General features: G+C 37.9%; 2 protein-coding genes across 2 annotated transcripts in view; one reads left to right on the forward strand and one right to left on the reverse strand.

The window, feature by feature from the left end:
- ARL13B (ARF like GTPase 13B) overlaps positions 1 to 27831 on the reverse strand; it is a 94067-nt gene that overhangs the window by 32308 nt on the left and 33928 nt on the right. The window contains exon 3 of the mRNA XM_079766670.1: positions 26466 to 26715. Coding sequence (XP_079622796.1) covers positions 26466 to 26715 — 250 coding nt within the window. The remainder of the gene's footprint in view (positions 1 to 26465; positions 26716 to 27831) is intronic.
- Positions 2476 to 26470, forward strand: STX19 (syntaxin 19). The gene is made up of 2 exons (XM_079766671.1): positions 2476 to 2732; positions 16481 to 26470. The coding sequence occupies exon 2, from the start codon at positions 16494 to 16496 to the stop codon at positions 17376 to 17378; it is 885 nt and encodes a 294-aa protein (XP_079622797.1). The 5' UTR covers positions 2476 to 2732; positions 16481 to 16493; the 3' UTR covers positions 17379 to 26470.

Raw genomic sequence — 27831 nt, forward strand, 5'->3', positions numbered from 1 at the left:
TGTAATTAACTAGTTATGAGTAACTGGAAAGGAGCAAAGGAGAGGCCAAATATTAGAGGCATGCCCAATAAATAGGGAAGGTACTTACTTGCCTGTCAATCACACCTGGGGACAGGTCATTGGCCAGGATAGGTGTGGCCACTGCAGGTATGGGAAGATTTGAGATACCTAAGCTCCTAAACAAAGGAGTTTGCTCTCTTGCTTCTTGGTTCCTGCTCCTGGCTTGCAGGACTCTCATGGTCCTGCATTTGCCCACATGGTCCATGGCCATGTGGACCCCACACACAATGGACTAATGGACTGCAACCAGCCTCATGCAAAACCAGACCCAGCTCCAACATGGAACAGAAACTCTGGACACTGGCTTTGCTTCTAGCTCTCCTGAATCCTCAGCTGCACATTATCCAGGACTGGGATAATGTGCAGCTGAGGATTGATATTGTGAGAGAGAGATGAAAGGGGAGGGAGACAGGAAGAAACATTGATGTGAGAGCAAAACATTGATCAGCTGCCTCTCACACTCCCCATATGAAGACTGAGTGGTGGGAGGGGATTATTTTCGAGGCTCAAAGTTACACAATTTGGTCAGTGGGAATCCCCATGGTTTAAGGGAAATGGGACTTTGGAAACAGAGGGGTAAAATTCCACACACATAAAGCTTTCTACCACATCTCATGCTCCTGTGAGTGCCTCCGGAAATGCTTGTTCCAGCAGCAGCACTCCGAGAACCCCGCTCCCGCTGTGGAGAAAAGACTATCCATACATTTCTCCGGTAACAATGCCAATATTATTAAAGATTACTAAATGCAGGTTAAAACCTCTGTCATTATTCTTGTCTCTAAAATATATTCCATAAGAAATGCAGTCAAAATACTGAGTTTTAAATTACTTAAATAATCCCTCTCTGGTTACAACACCATCTAGATATATAGCTAGGTTCACTTTTTCAGGCTGCTTTTGCTTTTTAGTTTTAAGATTGAATTTTTAAAACATTTATGTGGTTCCAAGGTCAAAACTATAAAAACAAAGTACAATCAAAAGTACCAGTATTACCCAACTCGACCCGTTTTCCTCTTTCTATTCCATCCATTCTCCTATAAGTAACCCTTTCCATTCCTTTTTAGTTCAACCCCCCCACCCATTATTTCTTTTTGAAAATATAAACATGTGTTTGTGGAAAACGATAAAGGTCACAATTTGGGCCCTATAGATATTCATTGCTATTGACTGGTTGGGAGATGTTTGTGTATGTGTCTCCACACTCCCTTTCTTTCTCAAAAACTAGAATGTTATATATACTCTTGCTTTCCACCTTCTGTTTTTTTAAACAGTAAATCTTAAAAGTACCCTGAAGTACTGTAAAGACATTTTTCTTTATTATTATATTCTTTTTTTAAAATATATTTTGACTTTTTACAGAGAGGAAGGGAGAGGGATAGAGAGTTAGAAACATTGATGAGAGAGAAACATCGATCAACTGCCTCCTGCACATTCCCTCCTGGGGATGTGCTGGCAAGCAAGGTACATGCCCTTGACCGGAATCGAACCTGGGACCCTTCAGCCGACGCTCTATCCACTGAGCCAAACTGGTTAGGGCTATTATTATATTCTTTATAAATGAGCAAAATGCTCATAAGCTGTTTTATCATTTATTCATCAAGGCCCACTCTGAAGGAACTTTTGGGTTGTTTCCAGTGTTTTGTTTTCACAAGGAGTGAAATTACTGTGGAAACAAGTTATTTTTTATTTTGGGAACAGATTCCAGGAAGTAGGGATACTAAATCAAAGAATAAAGGCAAATGTCACTTTGATAAAAATTATACCAGTACCCCTCCTCAAATCACAAAAATCAGGCAGAAAAAAAAAGGGACAGTAAAGAAATTTACTGATGTTAGAGACATTTTATTTCTAATTTTTCAAACAAATATTTCACTCTGGTAAAAATTAATTTTGAATTGTTATATTAATAAAATAAACTGTATAACATTGCATCCCAACTTCAGTTTTCTATATTAAAAACTCTGGAAGAAACTTATTTTAAAATAAGAATACCAGGTACAATAGCAAGAAAAGTGGAGTGGAAGGTTTAAAGACAGGAGCTCTTTTCAGGCAGTTGTCGTTCTGAAAATCAATGATTTTATGAGTGAAGCCCTTGGGATTTCCTAAAATAGAATAGAATTCAATCATTTTAAAGTAAATGGAACAAAAAGCTTTTACACCAAGCTTCTTTCCATTCCTATTTATTCTGAATTCTGTATATTTTAGCAAGTTTTGATACCTAAAAAACAACAACAAAGAAACCTTTGTTTAATTACAACCCCCTTTTTATTAACTAATGTATTTTATATGTAATATAGAAATGGAATTACAGAACCTGTGCCAAATACTCCATGTAGGCAGTTTAACAAGGACTTCCTGTTACCAACTAGCTCCAATGAAAATAATCTTCCTTTAATCTAAAGAATGGGCGGTTAACTGGCAGAACCGGATTCTCCGGGTGTGAAGTAAGCAATTTGTTCTTCTCAGCAAAAGGACAACTTTATCTCTAACTTATTTGGCTTCATAATTTGGCTTTCAATTAAGTTAATGATATGAAAATGTACAGAAATCGCCTGTGAACTATAAGGTAGAGACAAATCATTTGATCAAAACGTTACAGATGACAGGTTTTCCTCTCAAAGGCAGGACTTCAACACCGCAGGTGGAAAAGCAACAAAAGGAACAAGACAAAGGTAATGAACCACTCTTTTCTGTGTTTTTTAATGTGAGACACCTGTAGCCTGAAGTTTGTGACATTTAAAAATAGCTCAACAGATAATTAAAATCACTTGTTTTGTTCATATTTAGACCAGACTACCAGCAGCTGATATGCTCATATACATTGCTAATAAACTGAACAGGGTCTGGGTTTAGAGATCTCAGAAATAGACGACCATAATAAAAATCAACTTCTTCTTTTAAGTCCTTTAAAAAAGAGCTTCTCATTTTGGAAACACGGAAATTCAGATCCTATAAAAACAAACTTAAAATTCTTGCTTTTATAGACAGGTTATAAATTAGTCATACTGTGCTTGCTTTAAAGAACACTTAACATTGAATTCTGAAAAGAAGTTTATGCCCAAATGTGACACATATGTATAACCTTTAAAAATTTAAGATAATTAATTTATTCATTGTTGTTTCCCAGAATATTTTAAAGTTAATCTGAGGAAATTGGAACATAATCTTGTACAAGGATCACTGTGAAATATCAAAGTATTAACTTTTAAAATGTTTTAGCTAGTGTATTAAAAGTATGTAATTGTAAAACTTAATATATTGTAGTTGATTTGATAGTTTTACATTTTTCATTCAGAATCATTTAATTGCTACCTATATAGGAAGTCTAACACATCCAAAATAAAGCAATATATAGAGAGAGGCTTATCTAAGTTATTTTATAATTATTACCAAAGTATGTATGCACAGCATACTTTCATCAGGTTAGTAAGAGTCTTAATATTTAAACAAGTCAGTAACAATTAACTTACTTAAGCTAAATTAAAAGTAAAATAAAATAAAAAGGCCCTAAAGGACTGCATTACAAGAACATCATATAATTCAAACTTTGAGAAAATATATACAACTTGCAATATTTTTTTTTCTCATTTAAGTAGCCAAAGTGGTGACTATTCCAATAACATCAGCTCCTTTCACCTTGAACTAGGGAAATTCTTCAAGCTGGTCTCATTCACAAAAGCCAAAAATAAAATAAAATGCCCCATTTTATGTTAGACAAGAACTGGTTCTGGTTACATTTCTTGAAATATTTTATTTAATCAATATAGTAACTATAAAAATAAAACATCTTTAAAAATCTATAAATCTATCCCAGGGTATATTTCTTAAAGCACTAGGTAATTTTTATTTATATTCCTGTTCCTGGAAATGTTCCCTGTCTGCATTAGGGTGGAGAAACTTTTATTTGAGTCATACAAGTTTACTTTTCTATTTCCTAGAACAAATTGTCGAAGTTGATTACCATGTTTATAAATTAATGTTCTTTCTTTTTGCAAAAATGTTTAACCTAAAAAATATAGTCAATTATTGACAGTACAATTCAAAACAGTATAGCAATGCATTAAGTTAAAAATGATGAAAGATGATTCACATTTGAATAGAACTCTCCCAACATTAAGAAAATAAATTTATGGTATAGTAAAGATTGTGTAAAATGGCAGTCTCATCTATTTCACCTAGCCTACACCATTAAATGATAACTGTGAGCTTAATATTTTATGTTCATGAATTTTGTCTCTTCTTTTTAAATTCTAATATGATTACATGTCTCACTTTGCCTAATATTCTATTTTATAAAGATATATGATTAAGCAAATTGGATAGTTATACATGTAGTTATGAGTATGCAACTACTAGAAAATGCAATTTGCATACAGCATGTAAGTGCAACTGAGTATCTAAATTAAGTCAATTTCTGCAGAAATGAACAAGGATTTGAGGAACATCCTGAATTATGTTAACTCTGTAAAGATAATCATTATGGCTCTGGCTGGTTTAGCTCAGTGGGTGGAGCGTCAGCCTGTGGACCAAAGGGTCCTGGGTTCAATTCTGGTCAAGGGCATGTACCTTGGTTGCAGGTTCCTCCCCGGCCCCGGCCCTGGTCGGGGCTCATGCAGGAGGCAGCCAATCGATGTCTCATTGATGTTTCTTTCTGTCTTTCCCTCTCTCTTCCACTCTCCCTAAAAATCAATGGACAACTATCCTTGGGTGAGGATTAACAACAACAAAAAAGATAATCATTATGACCTTCAGTCAAGATGAACAGAAAAGAAATTCTTCCCTCTTCTACATACAGAAGTGTTTAATATGCTCTTGAGAAAAGAAAGACAAATTTTAAAACTACATATTATATTTGAAGTAAAAAAATGTCCAAGTGCCAGAGATAAGGAGGGAACATACTCATAACCAAAGCAGAGAGCAGGAATTAAAGCAACTCCATGAGTTACTAAAAGCTGAGTTTTAGGGTTTTTTTTTTGCATAATAGGGAACTAAAATTGAGCTTCCTCGATGAAGCATGAACCAGAAAAAATAGAACACAGTATATATACAGAGATAGGAAAATCTCTGTTGGCTTGTCCAGGATTACAACAAGAAGTGATGGATTCACTCAGGCTATAAAAATTAGGCCCATATTTATACTGCCTGGGTTACTCCATGGTGCCCCCAAATGAGATAAGAATGTATCCCCATGCAGGGCACTGCAGGCATCCTATCTAATCTAATAAAAGAGTAATATGCAAATTGACCATCACTCCAACACAAGATGGCCGCTCCCATGTGGACACAAGATGGCCAGCAGGGGAGGGCAGTTGGGGGGAACCAGGCCTGCAGGGGAGGGCAGTTGGGGGCGACCAAGCCAGCAGGGGAGGGCAATTAGGGGCAATCAGGCCGGCAGGGGAGCAGTTAAGCATCGATCAGGCTGGCAGGGGAGTGATTAGGGGGTTATCAGGCTGTCAGGGAGAAGCAGTTGGGAGCTAGCAGTCCTAATAATGTAAAGAATCTTTAACATAAATACCCTTTAACTATTCAAAGGAAATAAATGAAGTTAGGGGCAATCAGGCAGGCAGGCAGGCAAGCAGTTGGGAGCTAGCAGTCCTGGATTGTGAGAGGGATGTCCGACTGCCCGTTTAGGCCCGATCGAGGGGTCCCAGATTGGAGAGGGTGCAGGCTGGGCTGAGGGACACCCCTCCACTGTGCACAAATTTCATGCTCCGGGCCTCTAGTTCTTATATAATTCCCCACTGAAGATAAACTACTGATAAACTTCACTAAGTCCACTTGTCCACCACCAAGAGAAAAAGCTCGTGACTACAACAAAGATATTTATTCCTCAGAAACCAAAATAACCTAATAATGTAAAGAATCTTTAACATAAATACCCTTTAACTATTCAAAGGAAATAAATGAAGACATGGGACCCATAAACCAAGATGAACACAGTATATAAACTTTATAGTTAATTTTATATAAACATCATGGACTATATTATGCATGCCATGATATAAAACCCTAAAAGGAAATGTTTTTCCTATAGTATCAGTAACATATATTCATATAAAAAAAAAGATTCAGCATATTTACTTGTTTTTTTCTAGTCAAATTATTAAGATTAATGAATACAAAATACATATCAATATATTTTGAAGAGTTCCTTAAAGTAACTTTTATTCAAATATGAAAGTATGGTACTCTTTCAGGAAACTGTTCTTCCACAGACAGGAACCCAGGGAAAGACAACCTTTACAAAGGTCAGAGTCAAATATCTTGGATTCCACAATCAGTGACAGTAACATTCACCTTCCTAAAGTATGTTGTAAAGGTATACTGTGCTACAATATCAATTTGAAATATTCTATTTCTGAAAAGCAAAAAATTTAATCTATGATGTTTTAGAAAAATGGGATTTTGATAAAATAGGTAATTTATTTCTAATTTAAAAAAGAGAAATATCTATCCAGCCATAAAAATGTTAAAGGGGGTTGTGTCAGGATTTGTTCTAAGTCATACTACCAAAGAGAAAGTTGGAGACCTTGTAGTTTTTGATAGACACTTCTTAGCAGTTATATAAACATCTTAGATATAACTTATTCTCATAAATGAAAAACCAAAATATTTTGTTTGCATCCCCCTCATTGCTCATTTGAGTCTCCAATACTGTTACTCTTTTCTTTTTCCCATATTATCAGTATCACAAGTCCATTTAAAAAACAACAGTGCACAAACAGCATATCTACTATATACTTTGAAGCTATAAGAATTCATAGTTTCAGGTTAGTACAAGAATAGGAAACAGGCTCGGCTGGCATGGCCCAGTGGTTGAGCGTTGACCTATGAATCAGGAGGTCACGGTTTGATTCCCAATCAGGGCACATGCCTGGGTTGCAGGCTTGATCCCCAGTGAGGGGCGTGCAGGAGGCAACAATCAATGATTCTCTCTCATCATTGATGTTTCTATCTCTCTCTCTCTCTCCCTTCCTCTCTGAAATTAATCCTATATAATAAAAGGGTAATATGCAAATTGACCCTAAAGGTGGAACTACCAGGAACAACTGGTCGCTTTGACGTGCACTGGCCACCAGGGGCCAGATGCTCAATGCAGAAGCTGCCCCCTGATGGTCAGTGCGCTCCCACAGGTATTAAAAAGGTTGAGAACCACTGTTTTAGAACATCAGAAATAAAGAGAAAAGGCCAAACGTTTCATGAAGGAAATTTTTTAAAAATCTCAGATTTTACACAAAATATCAGGAATCAGATGGCAGATTCCTCAAGGGCAACAAAAGAAGTTAGAGAAAAACAGCAAAATTTTCAAAATGCTAAAGGAATATATAATTTTCAAGTAAGAATTATATCCACAGAAAACATATCATTCAGGTGTAAAAAATAGAATAAAAATATTTTCAAAAATAAAAGTTGTTAGCACATTTACATTTTAAAACGAAGTATATGGCAGGAGACACACAAGAAAGGAGAAAAAAAATTCCAACACAACAGCTATGTGGTAAATCAGGTCAAGCTAGAGGGATCCAGGGAAGAAGTCTCGAAAGATAAAATAATAAAACGACAGAAAAAAACCCCAATATCTACTATATTTAAATGTATTAAGAGAATATTTTCAGCTCAACTTAAGAGTTTTGGAAGGCATTAGTGATGTATACTTAGAAAATGAAACAACTGAAAAACTTAGGTAATAATTTTAAAAAAATTAAAAAGTTAAATAGTTCTTGATCATTGTGATGATTATATGGGTATGTTCACTTTGTGAAAAATCATAAAATTACACATTTTGTTTTGGACACTTTCTGTATATGTGGAAGTATATCAATGAAAAGTTTTCCTAAAATAAAAGTGTAAATCTCTTAGTTCTAGCCACAGAAACAAACAAAAAACAAACTTATTTGAGAAAGAAAGTATATAGTACTTTAGATGACTCTAATCTATACATATAAAGAGGTAATATGCTAATTTGTCCATGATGGTGTCCCCGTAACGACCAATTTGCTTATTGATGCGCATGCAGCAGAGGGCGGGCAGCCGGAGCCAAGTTCCCGGGGGTCTGAGGAGAGCTCCTGACAGGAGCCCAAAGTGCAAAGACGGAAGAGGAAGCGCCCCAGGGAGCTCTTCCAATCCCCCTGCACGGACACCCTACCCCAGCCCCTGTACCCCTGGGGGGAAGGACGAACACCCTACCCAAGCCCCCGCACCCCCAGGGGGACAGGGAGGCTGACCAGATAGGGAGAAGACCCAGCCTGGGGGATAGCTGCAGCCCGCACCTCCAACTCCAGATCTCTTCCCCTGCCACCCCCACCAGGGGCGCCCACAACAATAGCACACTGTCAACCACCCGTCAGTGCCCCCGAGGGACCCAGGGACTGCAGCCCACCACTGCTGGGCCCCCTCTGCTGGGGCCGGGCACACCTCTCCTCCCTACAACTCCAGACCCGGGTGGAGGCAGGCCTGAGTGGCCCCCCAGGGTCAGACCCTTCCCCTCCCCCCCCCCCCAATAGCAGCAGCGCAATCTCCGCAGAGGAAGCGCACTGAACCTTGCTGGGGATTCGGCAAAACCCACCCTCCTAGCCTGCCTGGCTCCACCCTGGCCCGGCCCCAACCCCGCTCCAGGAGATTGGAGCCCCGCCCTGAGCAGGTACAGCTGCGAAACAGCCACATACGATTTAAAGAATGGCGCCAAGCAGGAAGGTTTGATAGTTACTCCCCCTTCGACCTCGCCACCCCTCCTAGTGCCCCCCTAACTCCCTGCTGCCCCCCCCCCCCGACAGCGCCTCCAGGGATGACCACCGCTACAGGGCTGCTGGCCAGAGCCCGCCCCTCCGAGGCCTGTGGAACCCTCTGCAAAGCTTCCATAGCTACAGTCCCAGGAAACAATCATGCCCTCCTCCCCTAATCAGCACCTGCTACCTGCGAGGGTACCCATGGGCTTAAAAATAACAATCCCTTCCCATTTAGACATCACTTACTTGATGAAACATTTCTAGGTTTATTAGCTCAGAACCTCCTCATGACAACCCAGTGAGGTAGGCGGAGAAGAGATTACAATTCCCATAGTATATGCGTATGTATTCAGAAATGAAGCTCAGAGAGGAAAATTGTCAAGCCCAATGGTTCCCAAGGTGCAGCACATGCCCCACAGGGGGTGCAATTTGATTTTAAGGGGGGGATAATTCGAGAATGAGTTAACAGTGAATTTTTTACATTTCTTATGGTTCTAAGGGGCCTCATCTACAGCGTATCCTACATAATAAAAGGCTAATATGCAAATGACCGAATGGTGGAATGAGTGGTCACTATGATGTGTGCTGACCACCAGGGGGCAGACACTCAACGCAGGAGCTGCCCCCTGGTGGTCAGTGAGCTCCCACAGGGGGAACACCGCTCAGCCAGAAGCCCAGCTCATGGCTGGCGAGCATAGCGGCAGTGGTGGGAGCCTCCCCCCAGCTCCGTGGCAATGCTAAGGCTGTCCAACTGATGGCTTAGGCCAGTGGTCGGCAAACTCATTAGTCAACAGAGCGGCAAACCGTGGTTCACAAGCCGCATGTGGCTTGCGAGCCGCAGTTTGCCGACCACTGGCTTAGGCCCACTAAGCTGTCAGTTGGACGTCCCCCCAGGGCTCCCGGATTGTGAGAGGGCACAGGCCAGGCTGAGGGACATCCCCCACCCAAGTGCATGAATTTCATGCACTGGGCCTCTAATGTGTATATTTGGTTATAAATGCAGAACACTGGTTAACCCAAACTATGATATAACTATATTGAAGTAAAAATTGAGGAGATGGTGAGGTATAAAAAAAGGTTAAATCCACATCTTTCACAACAGATATTCAGAATAATTTTTAAATCTGAAAATTAACACCTACATAAGCAGATTACCAAGAAATAGGGAGTTTAAAAGCAACTTATATCTAAGGAGCTGACAATGACTCCCTTTGGGAACTGAAAATGAGGTGTGATGGGGCAGGCAGGGGTTGGCTGTATATCATTATAAGCACTGAAATGATTTGACTTCTTAAGCTGTATATATGTAATACTTGATGAAAACGAAAAGCATTTAAAAAGAGACAATTTGTATTCCCACCAACAGTACACCAGGGTTCCTTTTTCTCAACATCCTCACCAACACTTGTTGTTTATTGATTTATTGATAGCCATTCTGACAGGTATAAGTTGATATCTCATGATAGTTTTGATTTACATTTTTCTGACGATTAGTGACCTTGAGCAGCTTTTGATATGTCTATTGGCCATCCATATGTCCTCTTTGGAGAGGTATCTATTCAGGTCTTTTGCCTATTTTATAATTGGATTGGGGGTTTTTTTGGTGTTGAGTTTTATAAGTTCTTTATAAATTTTGGAAATTAACCCCTTATCAGATGTATCATTGGCAAATATGTTCTACCATTCAGTGGATTGTCCTTTCATTCAGTTAATGGTTTCCTTTGATGCAGATTGGTACAGCCACATGGAAAACAGTATGGACTTAACTAAAAAAATGAAAACTGCCAATGATTCCACTTACACTAATTTGAAAGAATATATGTAGTACCCCTATGTTCATTGCAGTGTTATGCACAATATACAAGATTTTGAAGCAGCCCAAGTGTCCATCAGTAGATGAGTAGATAAAAAAAGCTTTGGTACATTTACCCAATGGAATACGACTCTGCCATAAAAAGGGGAAAAAATTACCCTTTGTAACATTATGTATGAACCTGGAGAACATGGTTAAGTGAAATAAGCCAGTCAGAGAAAGAAAAGTACCATATGATTTCACTCATATGTGGAATTTAATGAACAAACTGAACTACCAAGCAAAATAGAGACAGACTCATAGAGAGCATGCAGACAGCTGGGTGAGGGTGTGGGTAGGAGATGGAAGATCGAACAAATGAAAAAAAAGAGAGAACTCATAGACAAGGACAATAGTGTGGTGATTGCAAGAGCGGAGGGGATAAGTGGAGGTGGAAGAGGGCATAGAGGGGATAAATGGTGGTAGGAAAAATAAAATAAATTTAAAAAGCAACAATTTAAAAAAAGAAAAACTATTGCTATATCAAAAGTGACATGATATCTTGAACACTTTTTTAAAATATATTTTTAATTTTTTTATTTTTTAAATTTATCTTTTATTGTTGACAGTATCACAGATGTCCCCGACCCCCCCCCCCCCTTACTCCCTTCCACCCAGCCCCCACTCCACACAGGCCTTCACCACACTATTGTCTGTGTCCATGGGTTATGATACATACATATAAATTATTTGGTTAATCTCTTCCAGCCCCCACCCTTCCCTCTGAGATCTGTTCCATGCTTCCATATCTCTGGACCTATTTTGTTCGTTAGCTTATTTTGTTTATTAAATTCCACATGTAAGTGAGATCATGTGGCATTTGTCTTTGACTGACTTATTTCGCTTAGCATAATCTCCAGGTCCATCCATGCTGTCTCAAAGGGTAACAGACCCTTCTTTTTTACACCTACATAGTTGTCCATTGTATAAATGGACAGCTTTTTTTTTTTTAAATTCTTTATTGTTGAAAGTTTTACATATGTTTCCTTTTTCCCCTATTGACCTCGCCCAGCCCGCTCCTGCCTCCCAGCACAGGCCCTCACCCCCCCTATTGTCTGTGTCCATTCGTTAAGCTTATGTGCATGCATACACGTCCTTTGGTTAATCTCTTACCCCTTTCCCCGCTCCCCTGCTTCCCTCTGAGGTTTGATGGTGTTTGATGCTTCTATGTCTCTGGATCTATCTTTCTCCGACTGGCTTATTTTGCTTAGCATAATGCTCTCCAGGTCCACCCATGCTGTTGCAAATGGTAAGAGTCCTTTCTTATTACAGCAACATTGGGTAGATGTGCCACAGTTTTTTTAATCCATTCATCTGCTGATGGGCATTTTGGCTATTTTCAGATCTTAGCTATATAAATAATGCTGCTACGAATATAGGGATGTATATATTCTTTTTGATTGGTGTATCTAGATTCTTAGGATATATTCCCAGAAGTAGGATCACTGGGTCAAAATGCAGTTCCATTTTCAATATTTTGAGGAAATTCCATACTGTTTTCCATAATGGTTGCACCAGTCTGCATTCCCACCAGCAGTGTACTAGGGTTCCCTTTTCTCCATATCCTCACCAGCACTTGTTTGTTGATTGATGGTAGCCATTCTGGCAGGCATGAGGCAATACCTCATTGTGATTTTTAATTTGCATCTCTGATGATTAGTGACATCGAGCATTTTTTATATGTCTATTTGCCATCTGTATGTCCTATTTGGAGAAGTGTCTATTCAGGTCCTTTGCCCATTTTTTATTGGATAGTCTTCCTTTTGTTGAGTTGCATAATATATTTTGGAAATTAACCCCTTATCAGATATGTCATTGGCAAATATGTTCTCCCATACGTGGGATCCCTTTTCATTTTGATGGTTTCTTTTGCTGTGCAGAAGTTTGTTAGTTGGATGTAGTCCCATTTGTTTTTTTTCCTTTGTTTCTCTTGGCCTAGGTCTAGGAGATGTATCAATAAAAATTCTGCTACAAGAGATGTCTGAGATTTTATTGCCTATGTTTTCTTACAGGATTTTTATGGCTTCACGATTTGCATTTAAGTCATTTATCTATTTAGAGTTTATCCTTGTGTATGGTATAAGTTGGTGGTGTAGTTTCATTTTTTTAAATTGTTTCAAGCAATTTATTTTCTATTTTTTCTTTTACAGTTATCTTTTTAAATTTATTTTTATTGTTGAATGTATTACAGATGTTCCCTTTTTTTCCCCTTTGATCCCTTCTAGCCTGTCCCCACTCCCTGTCCGCCTGGCCTGCCCCAGGCCTTCACCACACTATTGTCTGGGTCCATGGGTTATGCATGTGTGCATATAAGTCCTCTGGTTAATTCCACCACTGCCTTCCCTCTGAGATTCAATAGTTTGTTCCATGCGTCTGTGTCTCTGGATCTATTTTGTTCATCAGTTTATTTTGTTCATTAGATTCCATATATGAGTGAGATCATGATACTTTTCTTTCTCTGACTGGATTATTTTGCTTAGCATAATATTCTTCATCTAGTTTCTTTTATTTTTTCTGTTAATCCTCACCCAAGGATATTTTTCCATTGATTTTTTAGTGAGATTGCAATGGAGGGGAAGAGACAGAGAGAGAGAAACATCAATGCGATAGTTTCATTTTTAATTGTATATTGTCCATCTCCCCTTGGATAGTAAATTATTCAGGATAGGTGTTGTTAAATATATATTATAGCACTTAAAACTTTGCATATAGTAAGCCGTAGTAATTAATTGATAAAATGTCAGTCCTTTAAAAACAAAGGAGTATTATCAGGACATTGGTTTAACTTTTTATGCAATGCAGACATCATTTTTACATCCTCAACTGGGTCATCATTGAAGAACATCTTGAACATCTCCAGTGATGGCAAGCTTATTATCTCATGAAGCAGTTCATTTCATCTCAGGACAGCTCTACTTGCGTGAAGAATCTTCTTTATACTAAATTAAACCTCTCTCCATGTAATTTCCACCTTTGGAGTTAGGCCAAGTAAGTCGAATTCCTTTTACATATCCAGACCTACACATTTTAGAAAACAGTTGTAGATATTGCCCATATCTTCTCTTTTGCAGGACAAATATTTCCATTCCTTTGAATAATTCTCCATATATTATGTATGGTCTTTCAATCTCATCCTTTCCATGACAGTTTGGAAATTTCTAATTTATGAATTTTTGTCACAAAATACCACACTCAGAACTTAACATAATCCCTCTCCCATTTGCTTTGACAAACATAGTCAGTGGAACAAATACCTTTCTTAGCACTATTACTCAAGAGAGCAAAATGACTATTCTAATAAGTTTTGATAGAAAGCTTGTATGTAACTAAAATCTCCAGTAATTTTCATAAGCCCTGCTATGAATGCAAGGGGCTTCCATTTTGTAGATGTAAATTTGTTTTCTAAACAACTGGTGAACATTTTATATCTACCCTGATTAAACACATTGTTGTAACTTTTATTATAGTGTTCCATGTTATTTTAATCTTTGAATCCCAACTCTGTACTTCAACATAATAAAGACCCCTCCAAATTTTGTCCCATCAACATATTTGATAAGCATGCCTTTATAAGAACATCTAAATCACTGATAAAATACCTGCATAAATAGCCCTAGCCAGTTTGGCTCAGTGGACAGAGTGTCAGCCTACAGACCGAAGGGTCCCAGGTTCGATTCCCATTAAGAGCACATGCCCAGGTTGCAGGCTTGATCCCTAGTAGGGGGCGTGCAGCAGGCAGCCAATCAATGATTCTCTCTCATCATTGATGTTTCTATCTTTCTCTCCCTCTCCCTTCCTCTCTGAATGCAATAAAAAATTTATTTTAAAAATATTTGCATAAATATATTAAAACTGAGTCCCATAGCATAACAGCATAACATTAGAGTTCTTTTCTTGTGATTGACATTGATTCTCTGTGTAGTTCAATGAGGTGTTTGTAACTCCCTTAACAGCTTCTTCTTAGCTGCAAAAATATGATGAAAGGTACTTTAAATACCTTTCTAAAGTCAAGATGCTCTATGAAAATTAAATATTTTATTAACAAAGATTGCTTTTTATTCACTTCATTTCAGATACATATAAGTATATATCATTACATATAAATTATGCACATCAACTTAATCCTATGGATAATTATCAGCACAATGTCAATATTATCAGTGCCCCTAAAATAAGATTTTATATTAATACTCAAGGCCCAGTGCATGAAATTCACAGTCCGGGAGCCCTCGGGGGATATCCACAAGCCAGCAGTCGGACATCCTTAGCACTCCCATGAAGGCAGGAGAGGCTCCTGCCATCACTGCTGAGCTCGCCAGTCATGAGCCCGGCTCAGGGCTTCTGGCTGAGTGGCGCTCCCCCTGTGGGAGTGCACTGACCCCCAGGGGGCAGCTCCTGCTTTGAGAATCTGCCCCCTGGTGGTCAATGTGCATCATAACGACTGGTCATTCCGCCATCGGGCCGAAACCGACCCTCTGACATTCCCCAAGGGGTCCCGGATTGCGAGAAGGCGCAGGCCAGGCCAAGGGACCTCACCAGTGCACGACTGGGGCCAGGGAAGGACGTGGGAGGTTGACCAGCTGGGAAGGACCGTGGGAGGGCTCCAGGGCTTGTCCTGCCCGTCTTGCTCAGTCCCGATTGGCTGGACCCCAGCAGCAAGCTAACCTACCGGTCAAAGCATCTGCCCCCTGGTGGTCAGTGCACATGATAGCGACTGGTCGACTGTCCCCTGGTGGTCAGTGCATGTCATAGCAAGCGGTTGAGCGGCCTTAGTATATCATTAGCATATTATGCTTTGATTGGTTGAACAGCCAACTGGACAACTGGACACTTAGAATACTAGGCTTTTATTATATAGGATATTCTCATGTTTATAAAATCTCTCTTAACATAAATTTTGTTCTAAGACAGTCTGGATATCTTTGCAGAATAATGCTCCAATTGAGAAATCAGCAAAATCAGACCAAGAAGAGGTTTTCATATGTATGCAATGGATAAGAAAACAAAACTATATCAAATAGTGTGTTACTCTGGAAGCCTCAGTTATTTTAAGATAAATTTAACATTATCTATATTGCTTAAAGCTCTCATATGAAATCTTCCCTGTCACTATACTGGTTTTAATTAAATCATGTATATTTAGCAAAATGAGTATATTTTTAATATTACATGGACCAAATTAACCCAGAACAGTAGCTTTAGTAATAAGGGAACTTCCAGGTGCCCTTTTCCATTTTAAAAGTTAAAGATATGGTCAAGTAAAATCTTCCATTCTAAGACATATCTTCCTATATTAAGAAAAATCTATTATTATGTGACAGCATCATGACACAAAATATTATTTTGGGGAAGCCCGGCCAGTGTGGCCCAGTGGTTGAGCATCGATGCAAGCATCAAGAGGTCACCGGTTCTATTCCCAGTCTGGGCACATGCCCCAATTGCAAGCTCATCCCCAAGAGGGGGTGTGCAGGAGGCAGCTGATCAATGTTTCTATCTCTCCTCCTCTCCCTTTCTCTCTCTCTAAAAATCAATAAAAAAGATCTTTTTAAAAATTATTTAGGGGCAGTTGTATCGCTATCACTACTTTCTCAGCTACTTCACACAACTGAATGGACTCATAGTAGCCCCACAATCATGCAAAGTAATTTAGACATTATTTTACATCACGTTTTTTCTTTTAGCGATATTTATCAGGAAATTACTGATTTTTCTAATTTTTTAACCTCTTTTCAGAAAACTAGGAGGATTTCTCTGGGAGATAGATATAGCTTTGTGAAGCCAACTGATCCAGGGGGAAATACCCACCTTTTCTTTGTTCAACTCAACCATTTTTGCTTCCTAGGAAAAAAGGGAAGATGAAGGATCGACTTCAAGAACTAAAGCAAAGAACAAAGGAACTTGAACTCTCTAGAGACAGGCATGTGTCAACTACAGAAGCAGAGGAACAAGGAAGGATTCTGCAGCAAGCTGTTATTTATGAAAGAGAGCCTGTAGCTGAGAGACACCTACATGACATCCAAAAACTTCAGGAGAGTATTAACAGTTTGACAGACGATGTTCAAAAATTTGGGCAGCAACAGAAAAGTCTGGTGGCTTCAATGAGAAGATTTAGTCTCCTTAAGAGAGAGTCGAGCATTACGAAAGAGATTAAAATCCAAGCAGAACACATCAAGAGAGGTTTGGATGATTTAGTAAAAGAAGCAAAAAAATCAGAGGCTGAAACTGGTCCATCATCAGTGGTCACAAGGATACTTAAATCTCAGCATGCCGCAATGTTCCACCATTTTCAGCAAACTATGTTGATATACAATGACACAATAGCAACAAAGCAAGAGAAGTGCAAGACATTTATTTTCCGTCAGCTTGAAGTTGCTGGAAAGCAAGTGCCTGAAGAAGAAGTAAATGATATGCTTCATCAAGGAAAATGGGAAGTTTTCAATGAAAGCTTGCTTATAGAAATCAATATCACTAAAGCACAACTCTCAGAGATAGAACAGAGACACAAGGAACTTGTTAATTTGGAGAATCAAATGAAGGATTTAAGGGAGCTTTTCATGCATATATATCTTTTAGTAGAAGAACAAGGAGAAAGCATCAACAATATTGAAATGACAGTGAATGGTACAAAAGAGTATGTTAGCACTACTAAAGAGAAATTTGGACTAGCTGTGAAATATAAAAAAAGAAATCCTTGCAGGGCACTATGTTGTTGGTGTTGTCCATGCTGTGGCTCAAAATAAAGAACCTGTTTTAGAAACCTCTCCAGCTTTAGAATGAAGGATGCTCTGTATTTCAGTATCTTGTTTTTCTTCATTTCACAGATTCATTCACATACTTTCATTATTAGTGTTATAATTTCCTCCTTTAGCCCTTACCCACTAGAACTGCATACACTTCCAAAGCCAGTGACATAAAACGTCTTCATTTACTAAACTAAAAACATTATGCTGAGCTGTTGAAAGTGAGGTGAATGATCTTGTTTCTAATCAGGTATCAAGCTCTACCATATATTTTTGTAATTTCCAATGTCTTTAGGAGATAAATGTCAGTAAGTGACAACTACTTAAACATTTTTTTGGTTCATTTGAGAATATTTTGGTAGTTAAGAATTGTATAAAATAAGACCTCAAAGGATACTATATTTAAGCAAATTTAATGGCAGCTGTATCAAATCTTTTATGTCCAGATATTGCAGATAATTCAGTGGTCAACTAAATCCTGATAAAATCCAGCTATACTTGATGAAGACTCTAGTTGGTAACTGGGAGCTGAATCTAGTTTAAAGCCTAAGGCAAATAAGGCACTGTTTTCCTGAACTTGGGTTCATTCAGGACACCGTGTAACATACAGAGTAGGAAGGTTGGGAAATGAAGTAAAAAAATAAAGGTATTCTCAAAAGTTTCTCCATCACTTTTTTGTAAAGCCAGACACTAAACTAGGGGTTAGGGATATAGTTTGAACTTACAAAGGCATAGAAATCTGTAATTCACATTCTAGTGGAGAAAAGAGATAACAAACAAATACAAATATCAGATCATGCTAAGTCTTGGCAAACTTAAAATAAGGGTATGGTGAATTAGAGACTATCACTACCAGAGTGGTTTCTTTGGGTTGGACAGTAAGAAAGGTAACATTAAGTGAAAATCTAAATGATGGTATATTCCAGGCATAGGATACAAACAGTAGAAAGACCCTGAGGAGGGTAATTTACTCTGGTCAAAGAAAAATGAATAGTACAGCTATATCACAGTGGCTAAAAGAGCAGTAAGGGAAGAGATGAAGTTAAGAAATGTCAGCAGGGGCTAGAGTTAAGAGTCATGTAAGTCTGAAATTTACCGCAAATATAATCAATGAAAAGCCCGCAGATTATTTTTTGGCCTGGGAATGTTATATAATTTATATCTGAGAAAAGTCATTCTATTGTATGCAGAGTGGGTTAGAATGGATTTGGGGCAGGTGAGTGGAAAACACGCATATAGGTAGAGAAAACAACTGGAAGGTTAATGAAGTAGTCCTCATAAGAGATGATAGAGGCTTAGACTAGGGTGGGAATAGAGGTGGTGATGGTGGTAGAAGCAGTATTCATACTCAAGATGAATAAAGTACTTGCTATGTTCCAGCATAGTTCTAATAATTTCACAAGTTTACCAACAAGAACAGTGAGATATACAGCAAGGTTAAGTAACCTGTCCCAGGTCACAGAAACTATATGTGGAGAATCAGGATTTGAACTCAAGCAGTATGATTCCAGAATCAGCTCTTAACTACTATATACTATACAGTGGTGATTTAAAAAAATTAGACTAAACGGTGATAGATTTAAGAGGTAGAAACTACAGGGTATTGATTGGATGATATTGCCATTTATCGAGATGGGAAAAGACAGAAATGAAGGTTTGAACAAGGGAATCTGTGATGATAATAAAATGTCCAAGTGGTGGTTTCTAAGATATTAGTTAAATCAGTAGGAACTCTTGGGAAATGTCAGGGCTGAAAGTATAGATTTAGGTTGAGTAAATAAATGGTATTTAAGATCAGCTGACTTTGGGATGAAGTCATCTAAAAAGTATATAGCCGAAACCGGTTTGGCTCAGTGGATAGAGCGTCGGGCTGCGGACTGAAGGGTCCCAGGTTCGATTCCGGTTAAGGGCATGTACATTGGTTGCGGGCACATCCCCGGTAGGGGGTGTGCAGGAGGCAGCTGGTCAATGTTTCTCTCTCATCAATGTTTCTAGCTCTCTATCCCTCTCCCTTCCTCTCTGTAAAAAATCAATAAAAATATATTAAAATAATAATAATAATAATAATAATAATAATAATAAGTATATATAAAAAAACTGGAGGCCCAGAAAGGAGCCTGGGATATTTAAAGCAGAAAAGGAGTTACTGAGAAGAAACCATCAATAATGTAGAAACCAAGAAATGTGCTACAAAGTGCAAAACAATTGTGTTTAAGAGGAACAAAGTTGAGGAAACTCAATTTTACAGTTTGGCCAAGTGATAAATAAGAACGGCCAAGTGACAGGGGATTTGGGAACATGGAGATATTTTGCTGAATCCAACAAGAGCAGTTTTAAGCAACTGTAGGGATGGAAGCACAAGTGGAGTATATTGAGGAAAGAATATGATATGAAGAACTACAATGGCCACTACAGACAATTCTTACCAGAAGTTTGAATAGAGGACTATAAAAGGAGTCAGGATCTGGGGAGGGATGTGGAGTCAGGACTCTGTAGTAATTAAAGTTAAGAAACATGAGAGCACATTCTGCTAATGAGAATAATCCAGAGAGAAACTCTTGATATAACAAAGGGAAGAGAGAACATGAAGTAGAAAGGGGTGGGATCTGGAGTACAAATGGAGAAGCTGGCCTAGGATAGGAGCAGAAATAATTCTTCCATATTATAGGAAGAAAGGAGAGGGCTAGGAATGAAATCAGATAGTTGAGCAAATTTGGTGGTGGGAAATGAGAATTCTTATAAATGACAGTTTCTATTTCCTCAAGGAAGTATGAGGCAAAATTATTAACTGAAAGCACAGTGGGATTAAGAGAACAGAAATATACATATACATACCTCCTAACACTATAATTTTTAATTTATAAAATATAAAGAAATTGAAGAGCTTTCCACTCTGTCAATTATCAACTATTACTGAAGAAAAAGATGTTTCACATATGCCAGCTTCAAATGTTTCAGGAACATTATAACAAAGATAAATGTAGAACTGATGATAAACTCTCCAGGTAATGAGTGGTAGCAGACATATTTCTTCTGCTCCTCCCAAAGCTGTGCTATATGCTTTTATCTAGTGCCTTACTCATATTTGTTAACAACTGTTCCTAATTTTTTTAATCATGAAAACAGAGAATATTAAGTACTATGTAATGTTCACTGGCATAATTATATCCAGGTGGATTTATAAAATAATAATTTTCTAACAGCACTTATAGCTATAAGTACTTAGCATTTTAAAGCAAGACTTCAGCACAGAAATTTTCACAGCAATGTATCACATACAACTTTGCTATATTTTAAAACCATAGCATCATGCTAACTTAAGCAACAAAAATAACATGATAATTAACTAATTAGTTGCTGAACATTTTTTATATTTTATTCACATAGTCAATAGGCACTAATAGTAATTTTTCCTTAAAATCACTACCTTAATAGAAAAAAATTCTTAATTATCAGAGGCACAAAATATTAGTAACCTACGGTTCTGAAAGTATGCAATATTAAAAATAAAAGTATTATGAGTACTTGGGCTCATATTCTTACCCACTACACTCTGTCTCCTCTAATCAAAAGCTTCATGTAGCCTAAATTCATATGATAAGACACTGCCAAACTGGATCTCCTAATTCATCTCCATTTGGACACAACATATCATCAATAGTAATTATTCATATCCACTATCACATTTATAGAACACTAGTGAAATACCGCACTAGGTGCTTTAAGCACAGTATTGGGAATTCACATGACGACACAGGCATTAAGAACCTTATTTACAAGTGGAGACACAGAAGCTCAGAAAGATTAAGCAAGCTATCAAAGGACTGACTCCAAAGCCCACACTTTCCCATATCCCAGGAGTTCTCAGTTTTTGCTGTTACCAGAATGATCTGAGGAAAACGTGTGAAAGAAAGATGCATTCCTGGCCCTACCCTCTAAAATTTAGGCGGCCTGGGCTGATATTGAAGCAGGTGTTCCCTGGACAACATCTTGCTGCCTAACAACCCCGTGAACAAGCTTTTCTTTGTTATTTTGTCTTTAAACAGTGTGTTGGGATGTGAGCGGGGAAGGATGGGCACCTCTGCAGGTTGCTTGTGCATAAATTACGTAGGAAATCAACCAACTGAGAGGCTTTAGTGTAAACTCCAGCTGCCAGAGTGCAGCTGGATGCCCTAAGAGACAACGGAAGCCCTCAGCAACAAAGTGTGGAGGTGAATCAACAGCACAACTAAGATTTATGAACATGAAAGCTTGGTAAAGTTTCACTGAAATAAGAGAAATCTTAAGCCAATGGACCCTATAAATCTAGTGAGAAGGGGTTTCAGATGGTAAAAATAGTAAAATTAAGGGACTCAACACTATATCTGAGGATGAAGTGAATCAGTGACATAGGTAATCCATACTTTCATACTTCTGGGTCTCCAGCACTCTATAAAGGACCCAGGTCCTTCTACTTATTATTTAAAGGTCTAACTTAGTAAAAGTATGTTTGATTCAAATTCCAATGAGAGTATTAGTAAAATCATAACCAAGTTAACTTCTTCTGGATACATATGATAAAGAATATGATTTTTTTTAAACCCAAAACTTGCAAAGTAATATTGGCCTATAATATTATCTAGAAAGAAGGTGAGTCAAGTAAGCATATAAAGGTCATAGATGAAAATCCCATATTGGAAAAAGTAATAATAAAAGCTTAGTTATTGTGCCATCTAATATGGAAACTCACTGTCATAGTTTTTAAGCTTTTTGGTCATAAACTCCTTTCAGTGTTTGATGAGAGCTACATTCTGCTCCCAAGAAAAATGTGCATGCACTTAGAATTGTGTACGTGATTTCACAGGGTCCTGGGAGGCCACCCAGGTGCACAGACCTCTAAATCAAAAATCTCTTTTTTAGATATTGACGCTGTGTCATCCATCTGCTTCCAGAACAAGTACCCAGGCCCCTCTGATATCTCCTGAATGAGAACAAGGGGATTTAATAAATGAATTTTAAATGTGGAAAAAAAGTCTTTTATTATTGAAATGTTCATAACATTTAGTAAGATTATGTCAGAGATATTATGTTTTCTTCCCTTAGTGAAATCCCTGTATATTCATCACTTTTATTGTAAAGCATCCAATTTGTGAGATTTGGCCAAAAGTTAAGTTAGGTCGTATGACTCCACAGAAAAGCAGACAGTATGTAATGAGACAGTGGCGCCATTCCAAGAGTTCAAATGTGATAACACAGGTAGAATTGTTATTATCCTGGGAGGAAATATTAACCTGGATCTCCAGAGTTATTCCAATAATAAATATTAGGAGATTCAACCATAAAAAAGAGGGTAATTTACTGTTTCTCTGAGGCTAACTATCAAGACTACACAAGAGAGAGGAGATGTAGAAAGAGCATGTGCCTTCTTATAACATCAATGTAACCTTGGGCTTCTGAAAATTCAACAGGCTGAGATGTTTAAAGTAGTTCCCAGCTCAGTTCTTTAAAATGGATCATCAACAAATGGTACCTTGTATTATTATTGGAAACTTTTTATGATGGAAATTGAGTTTCAAATTTGGAATTACTGCTGATTTTAGTACTTTTTAAAATTGCAAACGTTATTTACTTTTTCTTGGAAATGTCTTCTTTATCTGTCAAGATTACCAAGTTTTAGGTTTAAAATTAAGTTACAAATAGGCATGAGGATAGATAACATAATTCACACCGTAATAAATCAGAATATAGGCTAAAGTTAATCTCTATATAGATATGAGAGAAAAAGACTTTCTTGGAAAATAAACAGGTGAATTACAGAGCAGAATGTTTGCATGGCATCTATTTCTGCTCTCTTAAGAAGGAATACAAACCACTTTTACCTTTTTACTGAAATGGATTCTTGGGATAACTACAGTATGGTTCATGTTACTATATGTGGTTGAATACAAATGCATAATTATAATACTTTACAGCTTTTATTATAGAAGAGATATCCAACCACTATCTGCGGAACAGAACTTCTGAACTAATAAAATGCAGAAGCCTAGTGATGTTGTATGATTTTGATCTTTCAGGAGAACCCTCAAGTCTATGACATAAAGTGAAATTTGGCTGAGCTTCATTTGCAATGACAGTTGCTGTCAGACTCATGTGCATGAGCAAGTTAGGCAGAGGTAGATTGCCCAGGACCTCTGTGGTCATCTACCCTGCTTCCCATACTATGAATGAATCTGGCTCTACCAATTTGTAATTTTATGATTATAGACAAGATTCTCATTCTTCAGGTTTATTTTCTTCTGTTGAATGATTGGATCTTCTCAAGGTCTGTGGTTGTTCTCTATATGCTCATAACAGGGTGGGAAAAGAAAATTATCTAGGTGTTTAAGTGAGCTCTAAGAGGCTTTGTGGGACCTACTAGTAAACTAGTGTAGGCTCAGACAAGGGATGAACAGAAGAAATCAAATGCTGTAATTGGATTTTGCAGTTGAGAGGTCCAGATGTCTGTGGGCAGAAAGGAGGCAGCTGTGTGCAACAAGGAGTACTGTAGAATGCCTCCTAAGTCAGGTGCCCTCCCCATACTTCTCCATAATCCACCTGCCCTTAGTACTGAGCTCAGTAGGATTCAGCTGGAGGCCTTTCCACTTATTATCCACTAGACTTTTCAATGCTACAACTATTAGGTGCTAGAGTTATATCAGTTAAAAAACACAATTTCCTAACTGCATGGCCCTATGAAGGCAACCTGAAGGTCTTAAGCAGAGGAGTAGCAAAATGATCAAATTTGCATTTTAAAGAAGAAAGCTCATATTCTTTATATATTCTTGCTTTATATCACTTGTTAAAGCATCTAAAAGCATGAACCAGCTTTATAATTTTAAAAACATCAAATAAAAGAGCTCCTGCTAGAAACGTAGAGGAGATTGGAGAATAGGCGAGTCTGCTGGCAGGGAAACTTGTTAGGAAACCACTGCTCTCAGTAACATGGAGGAAGTGAAGAAGGGGTGAAAGGAGGTAACAACAAAGGGAATAGAAAGTAGGAGGGATATGAATGATATTCAGTCAGTAACATCAAGAGGAAGAAGTAGCAGAACTTTCAAATATGGGGCTTGGGAAGATATTCAAGAGGAATATAAACATAAAAAAGAGTAGGATACAAAATTGTATATATTATGTGGTCACTGCATATATTATATTTTTACAAATATATGCACAGGAAATTCATCAAAATAGAAGTGGTTCGCTCTGCATGGTAAGTCAATCATTTTTTCAAAACTCCTTCCTTAAATCTTTTAAATTTATTAAAAATATACTTTTTTGTACATTCTGTATATTTTTGAAGCACATTCATTTCAAAAGCAGTTTACCTTCTTAATAAAAATTCTATGGTTGTAAAACTCCCTTGAGAAAAATTGGTCAAACGGCAAACCATATTTCATAACACGTTATAGCACCTATAATTAATTCTCATGTCTTTGTGAGAGCTCACTGACTATGAAATTAGAATGGTGAAGCAATCACCCTAGCTGTGGGTCTTCTCTTTCTGGTCTAGAAATTCATAGTTGAGAGAGGTGACAGAATTGCCGAGAATCATTTGATTACTCAGTAATCACTGTGGTCACTTATGAGTTGCATGCTCCTGCCTAGGGACTTTTCTACTTCCATCTGTGTGACTGGTTCTTTCATCTCAAGTGTCATCCTCTCAATAACATCTACTATGTTTATCCTGATTATAAGAATAACGTGTCCCTGTCACCACCATCACCACAGATTCCCAATATTGTTTTACCTGCTTTGTTTTCAGTGCACTTATCACCTAATATGTAACATAATTTATTTATTATATTCAGTGTGTTTCACCCCCTAGAATATAAGTTCCTGAAGTCATACATGGATTTTTATTGTTTTTGTTCCCAAATGTGTCCCCATCACCAGAACACTACTAGCACATAATGGATATTCAATAAATATTTGTTGAATTAACATATGCATAAATGAATAATGCATGAAAGAATTAAATAACTATTAGATTTAAACAATCATATACAATTACTTTACAAATGAATATCAGTCATTACTATTTTTTACTTTAGAAGTTGCTGATTTTCCGCTTAAACATTTGTAGAGACTAATTTAGCCTATGGGGTTCAATAAAGTTCACTATTCTTATATATATCTATTAAAGTTTCCTTTAGATTAAAAAAGGTGAGGATTGTATTAATAAAATAATTTCTCTAATTAGTTAAATGTATAAAAATTAAACATATAAGCTTTACCAATAAATGATGCAATAAAATTTCACTTTTTGTAATTAGAGCTACCAAATTGTCTTATTTAAAGATATTCATTTGTGGTTGAGGACACTGAGAAACCATGCTCACAACTTCTCATTTAACCACGTTTGTCTAGTTTTTTAAATCTTTAGTAATGAACAACAAGAATGAGGGCAAATGCACAAGAAGGCCAGGGCACACATTCAACTTCAATTATAAGAGCAATTTCAACTACTTTACTGTGTCTTGGAGTTATGGCACCCTCTAGTGTTTGCTATGCAGAAATGCTATGAGAACAAATAATGCAGTCTTTTTAAAAAAAATTAGGCAGCTGGACAAATATAAGCACATGACTAAGTGACAGATTATATGTTTAATTTTGAAATATAGAAGGAAAGTTGAGAAATCAAGGTGGCATAAGAAGAATAAACCATTTAAATAACTTTGAAACAAGAATACTCCAAGAAAAAAAGGACAAAGGCAAATTAGTTATTAAAGAAGGAAAAATTTGAAAAATATTCTAGAACTCTGTGAATAAACCATTTCAAAATGTAAAATTTGATAAAAGTAAATTATCAAATAACACAAAGAGTTTATCTTTGAATACCCAGGAACTATAATTATAAGGCTTTTTCATAACATAGCCTCAACCCTTAATCCCTATGGATAGCATTCTAACAAGGCCTCAGTATATTAAGAGGTCCCAGGTAATTAAAAAACATTTTATTATACTAGGGTGTGACTATTTTAACTTATTCAGTATTTTGTAACTTAGATAAATTTCTTTATTGGCTAATGCTGCTGCAGGTACATTTACAATGACACTAACATTACTTACACCAATATAGGCTTTCCCGATATCCTAGGATGTCTTAGCACTTCTGACATTGTCTCTTTTGTCTCTTCCATTCTCTCTTCATCACTGGAATCCACGACAAATATTACCCCATAGGACTCAGCATAGTAATTCTTCCAGATTCCACGAATCCTTTTTCCACCTCCCAAGTCAAAGATGGTGACTTCAAACTTTCCTTGTCTAAGGTCAATTTTGGAAAATCCAACAGTAGGAGCTACGTCTTCAGGATATTCTGTTTTGAATGATATGAAAGAAACAATCTTTAGACTTTAAATTAATTTAACTTCACAACTTAAATAACATACAATGGAACGAAACATGATGGAATGGAATGTTGGAATAGAATGTTTATTATTTCCTTACACAATGAGCATTACATCTAGGCATACTGGTCTGGGGGAAGGGTGGATAATATAAAATATCCAACTAGAATTCACACTCCATGCAGATAGGAGTTTCTGTCTGTTTTTATTCATTTGTTTTTATTAATATACTAGAGGCCCGGTGCATGAAATTTGTGTGGGGGAGAGGCTGTATGTGTCCCTCAGCCCAGCCTGCACCCTCTCCAATCTGGGACCCCTCAAGAGATGTCCGACTGCCCGTTTAGGCCCGATCCCACCAGTGGGATCGGGCCTAAACGGGCAGTCGGACATCCCTCTCACAATCCAGGACTGCTGGCTCCCAACCACTCGCCTGCCTGCCTGCCTGATTGCCCCTAACCTCTTCTGCCTGCCAGCCTGATCACCCCCTAACCACTCCCCTGCCAGCCTGATCGACACCTAACTGCTCCCCTGCTGGCCCGATTGCCCCTAATTGCCCTCCCCTGCAGGCCAGGTCCCCCCGCAACTGCCTTCCCCTGCTGGCCTGGTCACCCCCAACTGCCCTCCCCTTCAGGCCTGGTCCCTCCCAACTGCCCTCCGCTGCAAGCCTGGTCACCCCCAATTGCCCTCCCTTGCTGGCCTGATAGCCCACAACTGCCCTCCCCTGCTGGCTATCTTGTGGCGGCCATCTTGTGTCCACATGGGGGCAGCCATCTTGTGTGTTGGAGTGATGGTCAATTTTCACATTACTCTTTTATTAGATAGGATACCCAGCTCCTAGAATAATTGCTATTGTATAACAAGTACCTAGTAAGTATCTGTAGAATGAATAAATGAACTTTTGCCTTTAAGATATTTACTCTCCAAGTTACAAACAATAAAAATTTCAATCCTTCAACACCACAGACATCTTCAGGAACCATAACAACATCTACACAGTTATTTTTTTTTTAAATCTGAACATTTAGAGAACAGTTTAAAACAGTCGTCGGCAAACTCATTAGTCAACAGAGCCAAATATCAACAGT

This window comes from Cnephaeus nilssonii, assembly GCF_951640355.1.
Source record: "Cnephaeus nilssonii genome assembly, chromosome: 3".
In the NCBI taxonomy this organism is placed as follows: domain Eukaryota; kingdom Metazoa; phylum Chordata; class Mammalia; order Chiroptera; family Vespertilionidae; genus Cnephaeus; species Cnephaeus nilssonii.